This window comes from Brienomyrus brachyistius, chromosome 8 (genome assembly GCF_023856365.1).
Source record: "Brienomyrus brachyistius isolate T26 chromosome 8, BBRACH_0.4, whole genome shotgun sequence".
In the NCBI taxonomy this organism is placed as follows: Eukaryota; Metazoa; Chordata; class Actinopteri; order Osteoglossiformes; family Mormyridae; genus Brienomyrus; species Brienomyrus brachyistius.
In genome coordinates, this window is record NC_064540.1 from 5,791,432 (window position 1) to 5,806,557 (window position 15,126).

Sequence of the window (15,126 nt, forward strand, 5' to 3'; positions counted from 1 at the left end):
TACACAATGCCAACTTTGAGCCTACCGTTGTATCTCAGGCTAAAATTGGCTTATTTTGTCAGCCAATCGGAAGGGTTCATTAAAATGCAGCATTTGATTTTCATTCAGTACCTCCTGCTGCGTTATTTTGCTTGGCGCAACAGAGGAGCTGCTGCTTTCATCGTACCTCATCTAATCCTGTTATATTTAGTGCATGTCTCTTGGCTATTTTACGCTACGTTACAAATACGGTGTCTATGGTTGCAAGCGTTTCATTCCTGTTTAGCATCTGCCACATTGTTTTCGATGCCATGCCAGAGTGTCACTCAGGCAGATCTGGGTGAACAGAGAGCAGGAGCCTGAGATGGAGCTTCTCCTTCTCCTAAAATGCGATTAAAGAAAGAGCGTTAAAAGTGGCCACAAGATCTATCCCTGACAAACAATCAGAATTACTAGATAAGGGCTGCGTCATGTGGTTAACTCAAAGGCTCTTTGCAAGACATGCATAACAAGTGCTGCAAAATTGACAATACGCGTTCTATTTTTGCCATTTTACTTTTAAATGTGACGAATATTTTTCTTATTAAAATGTGAAATTCATTGCTGAGGGATGCAGCAGAATTATATAAAAACTGGAGTTTGTATGTTGTTCTTGTGTCATGTGAGGTTTCCTATGCATCATTCGGGTTCCCCCTCCTGCGTATTCGGGTTCCGGCTGCCACCACAGGCCTCTATTGGATAACTAGATGGCAGATGGATGGTGAAATATATATTCTTAATATGTATCCCTGTGTAGTGAATCCAAAGGGTTGTTTTCAGCACAGTGAAGGAAAGTCTGTGATCAACTTTTAATTAACTTTTTCAAGAATTTCCCAGTGGGTCTGGTTAAATTTTAATGCTTTCATTTGCATAGGTGCATCTCTTCACCTACCCCATCTTGCTCTCCATGTCAGGGTCAGCTAACGTGCGGCCCCCCCAGAGTTAGGGGGTCTTGCTCACGGACCCATGGACAAGTGACTGTTCTGCCGAAACTGGAGCTCAAACTAGTGATTTTCTGATCATGAGCACAGGGACTTAATTAATGGGCATTAATTAAGATGGAACTTTAGTGAGTGTATAATTATAAATTTGTCACTGCTATAGTGACTTTATAATGATATCTCTTGGAGGAGCTGGAGATATTAAGGAAAATGGGAACTCTAAATGTTATAATTACAGATAACCTATGGGGAGAGTTATGTACAAGTTGTCATAAAGGAATTGATAGTCAACTATGGAATTTGGAAAGAATCTGGTATTTTAATACACCTCTTACAATCTCTTCATATGTGAAGGAACCTCATGTGGAACTATGCTGGAGAAATTGTGGAAAAATAAGAGATCATGCACATATTTTTTGGATTGCCCAATAATCCAAAGATTCTGGACAAGAGTCAAAGAAAAAAACGATAAAATCCTACAAATGAATACCCCATTACACCCAATGATATTTGTTTTGGGAGCTATATCAAGGGAGGCATATAGTTCAGACCAAAGCTACATTTTACGGATATTTTTACTGATATCCGTTTTTATTTTTTACAAGAAAATTGTAACTGTAAACTGGAAGCAAACAGGAACTCAATGGGTACAGAGACTGAAAAGTGTTTAATACAATGGAGCGATTGACTGAATATGGACATTTTTGAACAAAGGTGGAACTCGGTATTTGTGTGACTGATTAAGGGACATGGGCTATTGTAACAAAAGAATTACCATAATAGAATAATAAAAATGTTATGCTTCTCTAGAATTGATAATGTACAAACCCCCCTTTTGGTATAAATATCTGTTTTTTGTATTTTAAATTAAGTGGTCCTATGTCAGTGAATGTGTTGTTTCTTGGAAAAATGAAAAGAACTAAAAAAAAGTTCATAAATAAATAATACGTCTTAATTTTCACCTATTATCTACGTATTTTACCTGGATAATGAATGATCTAAACCCTTTGGTCTGAGGTATGACATGTACGGTGGAAAAATCCGTTTTTCATTAATCAATAAAAAGTAATAGAAAAAAATGGATGAAACAGGGCCAACCCAAGTCTCTCTTATCGGATCTGTGTCATTTGTCAGCTGACTTGTCTTTCAAAATGCGGAAGGAGTTCTGATTGGTTAATTTCCCTTTTCTCCCACCTCTTTTTTTGTTAGCCATTTGCCTCTATGATGTAAGCCCGCGCTGGCGTGCTCCGCTCCTAGCCAATAACGTGACGGAATTATGGGCAGTCGCCGTAGCACGATAAGGAGGCGTTAAAGGCACAGTAACTGATGGCTGTGCTGAGGAAGTTCACGGTTTTTGTTTAGCGTTTGGTAGATTTACCGTTCTGAACCTACTGTTCCCTCTGTTTTTAAGACAGCCAACGTTACCGGAGAACGAACTCCCGGGATGTAAGTACTAGATTACACCATAACAGATATGAATTAGATTACTCGAGAGAGATATATACATTTCGCATATTTCGGTGAATGTTCTGTATTAATAGAACAGCATCTATTTTTATGGGCTATCTAAGGCACTGTATAACACAGTCGCTCACGTTAAAGTCAGAGTTGTTAGGTGCCATTTATGTATTGTTTTATTTTGACTTTTTTGCCTTGTATAACAGCATTTCCTTGTTTTTCGACTGTCCATTTTACCTTTTTATGAAATATGTTACTATCGGGAAACACGCATGTAAGATGCATGGCAGGTCGAGGCACTTAAATGCGATATGTCAGGGATGATTTTTGTCTCCGTATGGTCTGGGGAAGTCTTAGATGACTTCTTTCTCCTGTGGCTTAGTGCACCGGCTTCCTCTTCTGTAGCGATAGCCATCTGTGAAGCACTGGATGCCTAACTTGACCCTGTTCGAACAGATGCTGCAAGATAACTATGCACTCTCCACGTTAAAACCATAAATCACTTTTTATCTAAGGAACCTTAATAATGCATTTATTGAGAACTATTTCCACATTGGATTACGTTATTACGCAATATTGTGATAACCTTTAGTTTACATCCTCTATTTGGTGATGTATGTATTTGCCGGCAAGACACTGACAACTTTGTCATCCTAGCTAGTCTTCTGCAACCACATCGGTAATGGGCTTTGTCCGCATTCAAGTTTTTCCAGAAACTCGTATTACAGACTGAGTTGAATGCAGCTCCAAACTTGCCTGAGCTTTGTTCATTTTCTTTGTTTCTTATTTATAAGCATTAATGTCACCTCCAACACTTTCTCTCTTCCTTGCCAGAGAGCAAAGATGAGCAGACTCCCGCTGTCCCGATCGGAGGTCTTTGGGCAGCTGAGGAAAGAGCTGCATGAAGACAAAGAGTTCCACCAGTCGGACGTCCACGTCTTTGTCATCATGGGTGCTTCGGTACGTGATCCTCAGCGTTGCGTATGGCCCCGGTGCACGACGGGCTCCAGTTTCTTTCTTAGAGAGGACTGTCGAAACTACCTAAGAAGAGAAGCAGAGCCAGATAGCTCTTCATGGTGGTTATATCGTGGTGATGAGGGCTGGGGTCAGCCAAATGAACACTTTATGGGTGGCGATGTGTGGCTCAGTTGGTTAAACCTGTGCCTATGACCAGAAGGTTGCTGGTTCAAATCCCAGGGTTGGCAGAGTGATTTCACCATTGAGCTCTTGAGCAAGACTATTTCACCCTGCTTTCTCAACCGTAAGTTGCTTTAAAGTGTCTGCTATATAAATGGAGGAATGTCATTCTTTCTGGTATTTTTTCCATATTCTGCATTTAAGGGCCCCGATTTGTGAACATGTTTCTCAGTGAGAGAGTGAGTTGGCAGGGTTGCACACTCAGTGTCTGCATATCAAGGGGGCATTGCACTAACTGAGTAACAGTGGGATCCTGACCTGGATTCTTTTTTTTTTTATTATTTGCAGTAGCAAGCTTTAATCGAGGCAAGTCAGGGGGACAGGATTGAGTCAAAATGGTGTTTATGCAACCACTGATGAAAGTTTGGCTGTGAGAATGCACAATGTATGCAAGATGCCCTCAGAGTTTTGAGTAGATATTTGGGGAGAGTGCATGATAGATATGGGAAATTAAAGAAATGGTGTGAATATTGAGTAAGGAAAGGGGGCAGATGAGGAAATGAATTAAGAGCTGAGGTCTTATTTTTTCCAAATGAGTTCTCGTTTTTTTTCCCCAAGAGCCATCCACATTTATTGCAAGGAAGGTAAATCGCTTTGCCCCAGAGTCATACCCCAGTCATCTCCTTACTGTTATAATGCTGCTTAACTATCCTTCTTTGGAGTTTCATTTAGCTGCGGAGTTTCATTATTGTCATTGTCTCCTTGTTTTAGCACTAATATTAATCCCCCGCCGCCCCACGTCAACCTGCTTTTCACAATCATACAGTCTATGCATTTTGCCTTATTTAGACTTTTTGTTTGCAGATCGTACCACTGTATTTGGAGGGGCTTTTGCTTATTTTTTTGTTTGCCCTGCCGTTTTGTGCACCGTCACTGTCATTCAGCGCTTTTTATTCAGGCCAGTGGGAGGGTTAATGAGGCGTGGTGGGGCACGCTTTTGGCAAGCTTTTTCCCCGCTCGTACCGCAGTTTTGGTGTGGTGAAAGCCCTTGGCCCGCGCTCACGCTGCCTCTCCCCATCGCCGCGCGATCATCGCGCCAGTGAACGCCGGTCGCGCGACCTGGCGCACAGTCCGTGCTGAGTTCACGGGGCTGCGCTGTGCAGCGGCGCTGCGAAACCGCCGTCGGCGCGGTGGATGATGGGTAATGCTGCGTAACGCCAGTTGGGGAGCGCTGGACCATGCAAAAATATGTATGCAGATGTGTGAGCGTATGTGATATATAATATATATGTCCCCCACAATGTCATAAAAACATGTTATTTTTGTCGTTTCGGTGACCATTTTTTAAGGTCCCCACAAAGATCGGTGGATGCAACCAAAAATTAAAGTCTCGCATTTTGATAAGTTTGGTTACTTAAAGGTATAAAACCCGTGTGTGTTTGCATGTGTACATACCCGAAAATGTATACAGATGTGTGTGTGTGGTTCTTTGCTAGCAGGAAACTCAGACATTTGTCTGACTCATTCCCCCGGAGATAAGCGTGATTCAGGATCATATTCTTATGGTGGACTTTTGCAGGCTGACTTCCGTGTTGTGCGCCGTTAAAAGCGCTGGGTGCTGTGACCCCCCGTCATGCCTCATCAGTGCCCGTGGTTGTTTTGCAACAGTACGCCGGGTGTAGTGCCGAAAGAGTGTTGGCGTGTCGCTAAGTGTAACCGGGCGGAAGGGCGGCAAGTTCCCGAAAACTTACAAATAGCCTCTTCTTGAGAATAAGTTGCGTGAGGCTGACACGTTGATGGGAATGGCCGTAATACTTCTCTAGTGGGGAATTTGGCCCGCAGCGCAGGATGGGAGAGCACTAATGCGTTCGGATTAGCGCTTAATAAGATCTCATTTGTTCTGGCGGACTGACGGCAGGTGAAATAGTAGGCAGCTGCTTCTGGAAAGACACGCAGAGAAAAGCTGGATGAAACCTGTTTGATTCAGTCTGAGAGGCGGAGCACAACCAAAGCATTATTATTTTGTTTTTTGTTTTTTTTTTTACAGGGGGACTTAGCCAAAAAGAAGATCTACCCAACATTATGGTATGTTTTTAACAGCAGTTTGCATTGTGATTAAGGACCTGGGCTTGTACCCTGAATGTCGCTGATTCAAGATCCTAGTGCAGATCTGCTGTAGTACTTTGAGCGCCACTTAAATGTGAAAGTGTATAAATGGGTACAAGCTAAACTTACACCACCTTCCGCGTTGAGGATGCATGGCAGATGCATTGCTTGGTTGACACGTTGCAGTGACGACTACATTTCAGGGCTGTGTCCTGTGGATTCTGTGTGTGAGGTTGGCACCGGTCTCACCTATCTTATTTCCCTGGCTCCACCAACCCCCTCCCCAGGTGGTTGTTCCGAGACGGGCTCCTCCCCGAGCAGACCTACTTCGTGGGCTACGCTCGCTCAGCCCTGACTATCGAAGGCATCCGGACTGCGTGTCTGCCTTATTTGAAGGTGAGGTAGATAAGCGTCTGAAATGTTCTGTCATTAGGTGGACTGACTGGGATTGTCACCTGACTTTGGACTGTCACTCTTATTCCGTCAGTCGCTGGGTGATTGAGTGGGATTGTCACATACCTTGCTCTTGGATTTAATTTACCCCCCAAGGCCTGTATGTTTCATTAGTGCTTTCTGACGCATCTATACGAGCGCATGGTCCATGTCCAGCCAGCTCTCTCCCTCCCTGTGTCCCTCCCAGGTGGCGGATAGCGAGGCGGAGCGCCTCTCCGTGTTTTTCAGCAGGAACACCTACCTCAGTGGGTCTTACAGTGAGGGGGACTCCTTTTCCCGCCTGCACTCCCACATCCTCTCCCTGCCCGGCGGCAACACGGCCAACCGGCTGTTCTACCTGGCACTGCCCCCTAGCGTGTACCACGACATCACCAGTAACATCAGGAACCACTGCATGAGTGCAAAGTCAGTGTCCGCGTGGGCTGGGCTGGGGGAGTTCAGTCTGATTGGGGGCAAAGGTCAAATAGAATGATTTTGTCGTATGTATTTTTATGTATGCTGAATCCTTTTATCCGTAAGTGTTTACGGAGTCTGCTGCAGTGATAATATTTATGAGCAAAATCATACAGCTGTTTAAAGGTGTCATAAGTGCGTACAGCTGCAATTCTGTGCGTTGCTGATTTGGAGATTTTTATGGAATTGCTACATGTAAATTATGTATGTTTTCATCCATCCATTTTCCAAACCGCTTATCCTATTGGGTCGCGGGGGGTCCGGAGCCTATCCCGGAAGCAATGGGCACGAGGCAGGGAACAACCCAGGATGGGGGGCCAGCCCATCGCAGGGCACACTCACACACCAGTCACTCACACATGCACACCTATGGGCAATTTAGCGACTCCAATTAGCCTCAGCATGTTTTTGGACTGTGGGGGGAAACCGGAGTACCCGGAGGAAACCCCACGACGACATGGGGAGAACATGCAAACTCCGCACACATGTGACCCAGGCGGAGACTCGAACCCGGGTCCCAGAGGTGTGAGGCAACAGTGCTAACCACTGCACCACCATGCCGCCCCTTATGTATGTTTTGTTGATCCCAAAATTAATTACAGTGTCAAGGGGCCAGGGGGGCGTGTACCTCCCAATATTTAATTTGGCTTCATTTGTATAAGTTGTCCCCTCTGTTATCAGTTGCTTTTAGCAGTTTTGTACTTCTTATTTAAAATAGATTATAGCTGTGCTGAGTATCTTTTTTTTTCTTCAGATTAACAATCTACGACAAGTTAATGTAGTGTTTTTAGTGCCTTCTTGGCGTAGTTTCCCTTAGGCACTGATACTCCTTAGAGTGGGCTGTGTACTTACACGCGTGAGTGCATGTGTGTTTCTAACCTTTCTAATAAACAGACCTTGTGTTCATCCCTTTTGGATCCCTGTAGTCGGCCATTTTAAAATCATCTCGGTCTTTTCTTTATCTATGTTCATATATTTTTGGGTCTTGGGGGGGGGCGGGCTTAGGGACTATCCATTGCACCCGTTTTTCTGTCTGAAGTTTCCACATCGGTCGTGTGCGTGGGTACCATTTTTCAGGTCCCCACAATATAAACGTTTATAAAAACCCGAGACTGCAATCAAAACGGCTGAAAATGTCAAGTCTTGTATTTTGTTTGGTTGCTTACGGTTAGCGTTGGCGTGTAAGGACACCATATAGCGAATAACCCACAAGCCAAACATTTCTTAGTAATGCATACTAACAAACACTCTACATAATTGAAAATATAAAGTGTAAAAACACTTACAGGCATAAATTGCCTTTTTGCATTAACACTTGCACCATGTTTATGAATCTCGGATGTTCCTTGTGTAAATCCGAATTTACATATGTCAGTTTTACATCATTTCTAATTGTATATGGTGTGTGTAACACCCCCCAGGGGTTGGAACCGAGTGATCGTGGAGAAGCCCTTCGGTCGGGACCTCCAGAGTTCAGAGGAGCTGTCTGCCCACCTGTCTGCCCTCTTCACTGAGGACCAGATCTACCGTATCGACCATTATCTGGGCAAGGAGATGGTACAGAACCTCATGGTGCTCAGGTGAGTCACCCACAGCCATCATGCGGACCTTTGCTGTATCTGATCTTCCTGTTCGTATATTCCGGAATATTCTGTGAAGATATAGTTCTCTCTCGACATAAAAAATTATCACTTTGGTAGATAATTTTTTTTTCTTTTAATCAGAACTATCCCTTTTCCAGTGACTTCTGGTTGAATGCCAATACCTAAAGTGCCAAACCAACTGCAGTACTTTTTTTGGTACCTGAAACATTTTCTTTGTCGGTTGGTTATGCAAATAGCCTGCCTCTGAAACACAATACAACAGCCATCTTGGAAAAAAGTTGCAAACTCAGAAAACGGCAATACATGAAGTACTAAAATAAATAAAGTGATAATACTGGATATGTGGACAAATGAAAGACCCAAGCTTACATTGTGATCTGGTCGGAAGAACAGACCCAAGAGTATCGGGATGGGATGACAAGAAGAATTTTGCATAAAATACAAGGGCAGCATGGTATTATTTTGTTGTAATAAATATTGGGGTATTTATAAAGCAAAACAGGAGTTTGAATTTCTCACAAATCCACCTAGGAGCGATTTTAAACGGCAAGGATGAAAATGATTATGATTGTGTCGGGGGATGGAGGATGCAGCGCTCATGCCAAAGCAGCGGGGGTGAACTACAGGCTGATTTTTAAACATATACAACATAACATTGGAAAGGAATATTTATTAAACTTGCAAAACTTGCTAAGTTTTTTTTTTTTTTCCCCTGTGACAGAAGTGACTCGTGTTAGCTAAACTTAAACTCCCTATTCAATAATGTCCGTACGGAACTGAAGGTAAGAGAAGGCTTGATCATAATCTAACTGACTAGCAATGCAATGCTTGCATGTGCATAACATGTGATGTTAGTATTAATATTGCACATTGCCCAGCCTTATAATATACTACAGTCAGTAAAAAATTCAGCAAAAAAAAAAAAAAATCACGTGTTGTGATGTCATTCAGCGACGGTATCAATTTTTACGTCAGTGGAAAACCGACACCTTTTCAACACCGTACTTTTCAGATTTTTGGTTGCATGTGTGACCACATCGGTCGCACTCTGGAGCCCGGCCATAAAGTAGTTTTCCTTTCATGCTTTAAAACACATGGCTTCCAGCCTCTAGCCGCTCTTCACGGGCTCCCCAATGCACACAGTCAGTACTTGATGTAATGTGCGCTGCTGATGTACTGTGGGAGAAACTTAATCCACAATAAGGAGCTGTCCGTTTGCCTCGGTAACTGAAAGCTGTTGGCACAACACAGAGCCAGTTCAATATGTTAAGCTGTCATCAGACAAGTAATGTGATATATGATGGTTTTAATTCTGTTTGTGTGTGTGTGTTGGTTAATTAGTGGTGCACTGATACAGAAATTTTAACTAATACCGATAACTGATATATTTTTGGGTAATATTACCTATAACCCCTAAGCTCCACAAATCTGTAACCAAACTGATGTTGATGACTTCACCGCTGAAGATTTTGTGACTGTGTGTAGCTACATCATATAATGCAGGAAGCGTGTTGTGTATCTCTGATGCATATGTATGTGTGAGGCATGTCCTTCAATCTGGTTCACGCCATCCTTTGTAAGCGGGGGCCAGTCTGTGTCCTGTAATCCTCTGCGTGTCCCTCTGGCAGGTTCGGGAACCGGATTTTCGGCCCCATCTGGAACCGGGACAGCGTTGCGTGTGTGGTGCTGACCTTCAAGGAGCCCTTTGGCACGCAGGGCCGGGGGGGGTACTTTGACGACTTTGGGATCATTCGGTGAGGGTGGTGCAAGATGTATGCATGCGTTTGTGATCGTCTGGTGACCGTTTTTACGTTATCGTTACGTTTATATTATAAATGATTCTCTACGTTTTAATCCTATTCACTGAGTCGTTCTCTGTCCTCTTTTCAGAGACGTGATGCAGAACCACCTCCTCCAGATGCTGTCCCTTGTTGCCATGGAGAAGCCGGCCTCCACCAGCTCCGACGACGTGAGGAACGAGAAGGTGAGACCTGCCTGTGCTAACCATGATCTCTCCTCCCTCTGAATGCCATGGTGCAGCTCCTAGGGGTCAGATTTTATGCTTAATTAATGCAGTGTTTTAATCGGTCATTACTAAATTGACACTGAATGGGTTGTATTCTGAAATGACTCGCCTGCTCAAACGCCCCCTTCAGGTGAAGGTGCTGAAGTGCATCGCTCCCGTCTCTCTGTCCGACGTGGTGCTGGGTCAGTATGTGGGCAACCCCCAAGGGGAGGGCGATGCCAAGCTGGCCTACCTTGACGACCCCACGGTCCCCAAAGAATCCCGCACTGCCACCTTCGCCACCGCCGTGCTGTACGTTCACAATGAGCGATGGGAGGGTAAGTGTCACACACCCCCCCCCCCACACACCCCCCTGCTTCAGTGGCTCCTAGTCCAGCTCTGCCATTCACTTCACCTCTGACAGATTCAGCAAATAGAGGCAGTTAGAACATCATGGAATACAGCTTAATGTTTTTCGTAATGGAAACAACCAGTTTGGAATCTCTAACATAATGAAAAACTTCTTCCCTCATTCTTTCTGTTGTGTAGAACAGTGGTCTGCAACCTTTTGTTACAGTAAGAGACACTTTTACAAAGAAAATAATCTAAGGAGCTAGTCAAGTCAAGACTAGGGGTGTAAGAATATCAATGCATTTCAGCATTGTGATGTTTCGTGATACTGTATTGATTCTGCTCCAACATAACAGTAAACTGAGGCTTCATGTGCAAGCGCAGCGAGATACGACATACTTTGGGGATGTATGTTGACGTAAGACGCAAAGTGCGCAAGTCTATATAAAGACTTCAAGTGCCCGGGCGTTTTTTTTTAAAACAATATTTCGCAGTGACGATTTGTCTAGGAATGTCTGAAAGATCAACCTGTTGATAGCGATCGACTGGTTGGCGATCAGTGGTTTAGAAGATGGGGTACCAGTCCGCTAATCGCAAAAAGATCAAAGCAGATCATATCGCAGGTGAGATCCTCATGCTCTACATGGAGATGGCACAAGTGAAGTGGCAGTTTTACTGGGGGAGGGTGGTTTACATAGGTGCTGGTTGACAACTGACAAGAACCTCTAGGCTGCTCCAGGAAGCAGCCTGACTTCCTGCAGACGGACGTGGCCGGGTTACACCCTTCCTCAAGTCCCGTTTTTTTGCCATTCTCCTGTCCAGGGTGTGATTCGATGTTTGAGGGCAGGCTACGTTCTCTTTTCCTTCAGCCCAGGATGCTAGGCAGGTATGAGCCGTTACCCAGCATTCACTGGTTTCCCCTGCCCCCAGGGGTCCCGTTCGTCCTGCGGTGCGGCAAGGCCCTGAATGAACGCAAGGCTGAGGTGAGGCTCCAGTTCACCGATGTGCCGGGCGACATTTTCGCCGGACACTGCCGGCGGAACGAGCTGGTGGTACGGGTGCAGCCCGACGAGGCTGTCTATGCCAAAATGATGAGCAAGAAGCCTGGAATGTACTTCAGCCCGGAGGAGACCGAGCTGGACCTCACGTACCGCAGCCGCTACCGGGTGAGGCTCTGGCCATTGAGGCTCGCATTGCGATGGTCGCTGGGGGGGCGCCACCAACTGCACACTCGCACTCTAGTCCCCAGCTCACAGTATCCCCCACCCTCCATTAGGATGTGAAGCTTCCAGATGCGTATGAGCGCCTCATTCTGGACGTCTTCTGCGGGAGTCAGATGCACTTTGTTCGCAGGTGCGTTGTCCTGTTTGGTAGCTGAAACTTGTGCATATTTATATCCACTAGATGGTGCTCCAGTCCACTGAAATTTTTCTCCTGCATTCTGTGCTTGATGTACCTCTTAAGCTTTTTAACCTTTTTCCCTCCAGCGATGAGCTTAGGGAAGCTTGGAGGATATTCACGCCTCTCCTTCACCAGATCGAGCAAGAAAAGGTCTCCCCAATCCCCTATACTTATGGAAGGTAGGACTGGTGACTGAAATGCCATTTACCCGACCATTTCAGCATGTTTCGATGCCTTTTAGGAAAAACCCACCAACCGTACATTGGGTTCTGATGCAGTGAATCCGATTTTCTGCGGATGTCATTCTTCTTTTCAAGTCCTCCTGCGCCATGAAGCTGAGTACATGGCTTTTACTGCGCCGATGCTGTCGCAGGGATTTGATTTGATTTTCCGTTTTTGTCTATTCATTTCAGTTCAGTGTATTTTTATAACGTACCCCTCCCATTTTAGTTTCCCCAGAGTGCTTCACATATGCAAACGCGCAGCACGGTGCGGCAGCAAAAAATAGCAAAATGCAGCGGCTGAGGGAAACAAGGACCCCTTAGGATGGGCCGGTAGGGGTGAGAAAATGGGGTCCGCAGGTTTAGTTCAACTGAGCATCCAAGTAACACATTTCTGGAGTGCAGTTGTAACATTTTGGTTCACTTTGCATCTAGTATTTCCTCAGCAATGTGTACATGACTTAATTTTAGCAGCTCCTATGAAAATTTGCAGAATTTGGGGACGCTTTGAGCCGCCCCCACCACCCCCCCCTCATTTGTGTACTTTCCTCTCTCTTCAGCCGTGGCCCCCCTGAAGCGGACAACCTCCTGAAGAAGGTGGGCTTTCGATACGAAGGCACATACAAGTGGGTTAACCCCCACAGGCTGTGAGGCGCTGGGCAGCGCGTGCGTATGCGGCTGGGGGATGGGGACTGGGTTTTGGCGTCCCTCCAAAATAAATCTTAAACATTCTGAAAGGAAAAGTGCTAATTTTCATTTAACAAGCCGGGAAGACGTGCAGTGATCCCTACTATCAGGGCTTGCATACGCCAGTTTATTAAACAAAGGCAAAGGAGAGATCTGAACGTTGACAGGAAGTGACATCGGCTGCTGGTGTGCGAAAGCAGTGAGGGGTGGGGTGGTTAGGGTTTGAAATTACTTGTTTGTTTACTGCCTGCAGACCAAAACACACTGGAAGTAACGCCTGCATACCCACCCAGAATTCACACGGGTGTCACCAGCTCCCTTCTGACAGATTAGCGGAACTCAGAATACGTATCTGATCACATGATTCAGTTCCATCCAGTAGGTTTTTATGAAGCTCGCTGTCATGGTCTTGACCGTGAAAACACTGTGCAATACATGTGAAACAGAGAAGTTAATGGCCCGGCGACTAAAGTGACATCCTGTGTTCAGCTTGAATGATCAACACCATCAGACCAAGCTACCACCTCACCTACAGAGTGTATTAGGCCGGTGACTGTTTCTAGGAATGAAATTTGGTTACCAATGAAGTCTGACGTTACTGTAAACCATCACTACAGTATCAGATGACAGTAAACAGTGTAACGAGTAGGTACTTGTATATGTGCCACACTTTGCTCTGTAGTAAGCATAGGGATAAAATATTACTTCATAATCAATAGAGATGGTAAGAACAGTTGTTTTAATTCTAGTTTGCTGGGGTACTGAGGTAACGCAGGAAAGTATTAAACACAGTTAGGATTTCTAGTGATAGGATAAATCAGGGAACCGAGGAGTGGGAATTAAAAATGGAGGCTGGGGAGTATGTGAGCGGAGGCAAGGCGGACAGCTGGCATAAAGACTCCGGCCACCAGGGGCCTCGCTCCCTGCCAAAGCACCTCGGCCCACTCCGAATCCCCTCGCCACATCGGAGTCGGTCGCACGCCTGGGCCACAGAAGCGCTGCCCGCTTCCTGGCCACACGCCGCTGGCCTCTGTCACACCTCTGACGCCCATGGGATCTGTCACTGGCAACTGTGTGGCTGCAGTGTATTCTGGGAAGTCACACCCCTGCTTCAACACGTTTTGTTACTGGTTTCTGGCTGTAATCTGTAATATTCTTGCATTGTAGAGGTTGAACGTTAAAAATTTTTTTGTCTTGTACCATATTTTATTCAATAAAGCTGAAAGCTGAAATACCGGTTTGGCTGCTTTTTCAGTTTCCAGGTGTGCTCTACTGCTAAAATAACTCGATGAAAATCTTTACTTTAACTGCACGTACCTTCATAATTCCTTTATAATGCATTGATAAAGCATTTGCACAACATTCGTTCGAATCATGCAAGTATACTGTAGCATTCTAACATGATTTAACAGCTGTAGTATGCATTAATCGTTTAATGTTTGTTATTAATATATTAGGATGTTATGGTGTTTGAACGTGCACTGAATGTTCTATGTATGCATTATGAAGATGCAATTAATGTAAAACGTTACCAAACCTTGTTGCTTGATGCAGGTTTATTTCTTGTTAGCAAGAATCGTATATAAAATAATCGTATACAAAAATATGATTGCGGAATGTTTTTTGCGGTTTTTCTTGTATACTTAATAATACGGCTGATAATTACGCAATTATTATTGCTGGTTTCACCTTTTCACGCATCCGTCCTTTTTCCATAATCATTTGTTCACAATCCTGTGAGCGTGAGGTGGAATTCATGCCAGAGATGTCGGTCTTAATGTATTATAACTCCCCTAACCCTATATGCTGTTTTCCTTTGAAGTAACGCGACTTGTTTATTATTTTAATGCAGCAGTATCCATGACAACTTGATCACCGGTCCGCTTCCCTGATTTGCTTATAGTATTTTGTACCAGGTGACCTTGTGTAGTGAAGATAGTCACATGATTCCGCTGCGAGGGCGATGCTGTGCTGCATTTGGCAGCGAGCGGCGTGGCTGCGTGGAGCGTGCAGGGTCATGCGGAACACGCTTGGAGGCGTTCGAGAATCAAAGGTCAATCAAATTAAAAGGTTTCTGGTCAGAATAGTCTGGGTGCATTCCGCACTGACTGCATACTCTGACGGTAGGATTAAATTACAGTTTGAACGATTTGTGTGATTTATCGATCAGCAGTAGCTGCGAGCTGGAGGAGCCTTACTGACGAGAGCAACTGGAAAATATCTGTCCCTACGACACACACATTAACATTGCTGCACGTACCGATATCAGTATCGTATAACAATACCAAAGC

The 15,126-nt window shown here is 44.8% G+C and overlaps 1 protein-coding gene across 2 annotated transcripts; it reads left to right on the forward strand.

The window, feature by feature from the left end:
* The first annotated feature begins 2,231 nt into the window (after positions 1 to 2,231).
* g6pd (glucose-6-phosphate dehydrogenase) lies at positions 2,232 to 14,067 on the forward strand. Of its 2 annotated transcripts, XM_049023051.1 has the most exons (13): positions 2,232 to 2,405; positions 3,252 to 3,377; positions 5,602 to 5,639; positions 5,948 to 6,056; positions 6,301 to 6,518; positions 7,988 to 8,146; positions 9,799 to 9,924; positions 10,061 to 10,154; positions 10,327 to 10,513; positions 11,457 to 11,692; positions 11,803 to 11,879; positions 12,014 to 12,106; positions 12,709 to 14,067. In XM_049023051.1, the coding sequence occupies exons 2-13, from the start codon at positions 3,261 to 3,263 to the stop codon at positions 12,797 to 12,799; spliced, it is 1,545 nt and encodes a 514-aa protein (XP_048879008.1). In that variant the 5' UTR covers positions 2,232 to 2,405; positions 3,252 to 3,260; the 3' UTR covers positions 12,800 to 14,067. The 2 variants fall into 2 exon arrangements, with proteins under 2 accessions (XP_048879008.1, XP_048879009.1); XM_049023052.1 differs by lacking the exons at positions 2,232 to 2,405; positions 3,252 to 3,377 and adding an exon at positions 4,736 to 4,822.
* The last annotated feature ends 1,059 nt before the right edge of the window (positions 14,068 to 15,126 follow it).

Coding starts and splice junctions, on each gene's coding strand:
- g6pd (XM_049023051.1), top strand. CDS start 3,261: ATGAGCAGACTCCCGCTGTCCCGATCGGAGGTCTTTGGGCAGCTGAGG. Junction 9,925..10,060: donor GACGACTTTGGGATCATTCG/GTGAGGGTGGTG, acceptor TCCTCTTTTCAG/AGACGTGATGCAGAACCACC. Junction 10,514..11,456: donor TCACAATGAGCGATGGGAGG/GTAAGTGTCACA, acceptor CCCTGCCCCCAG/GGGTCCCGTTCGTCCTGCGG.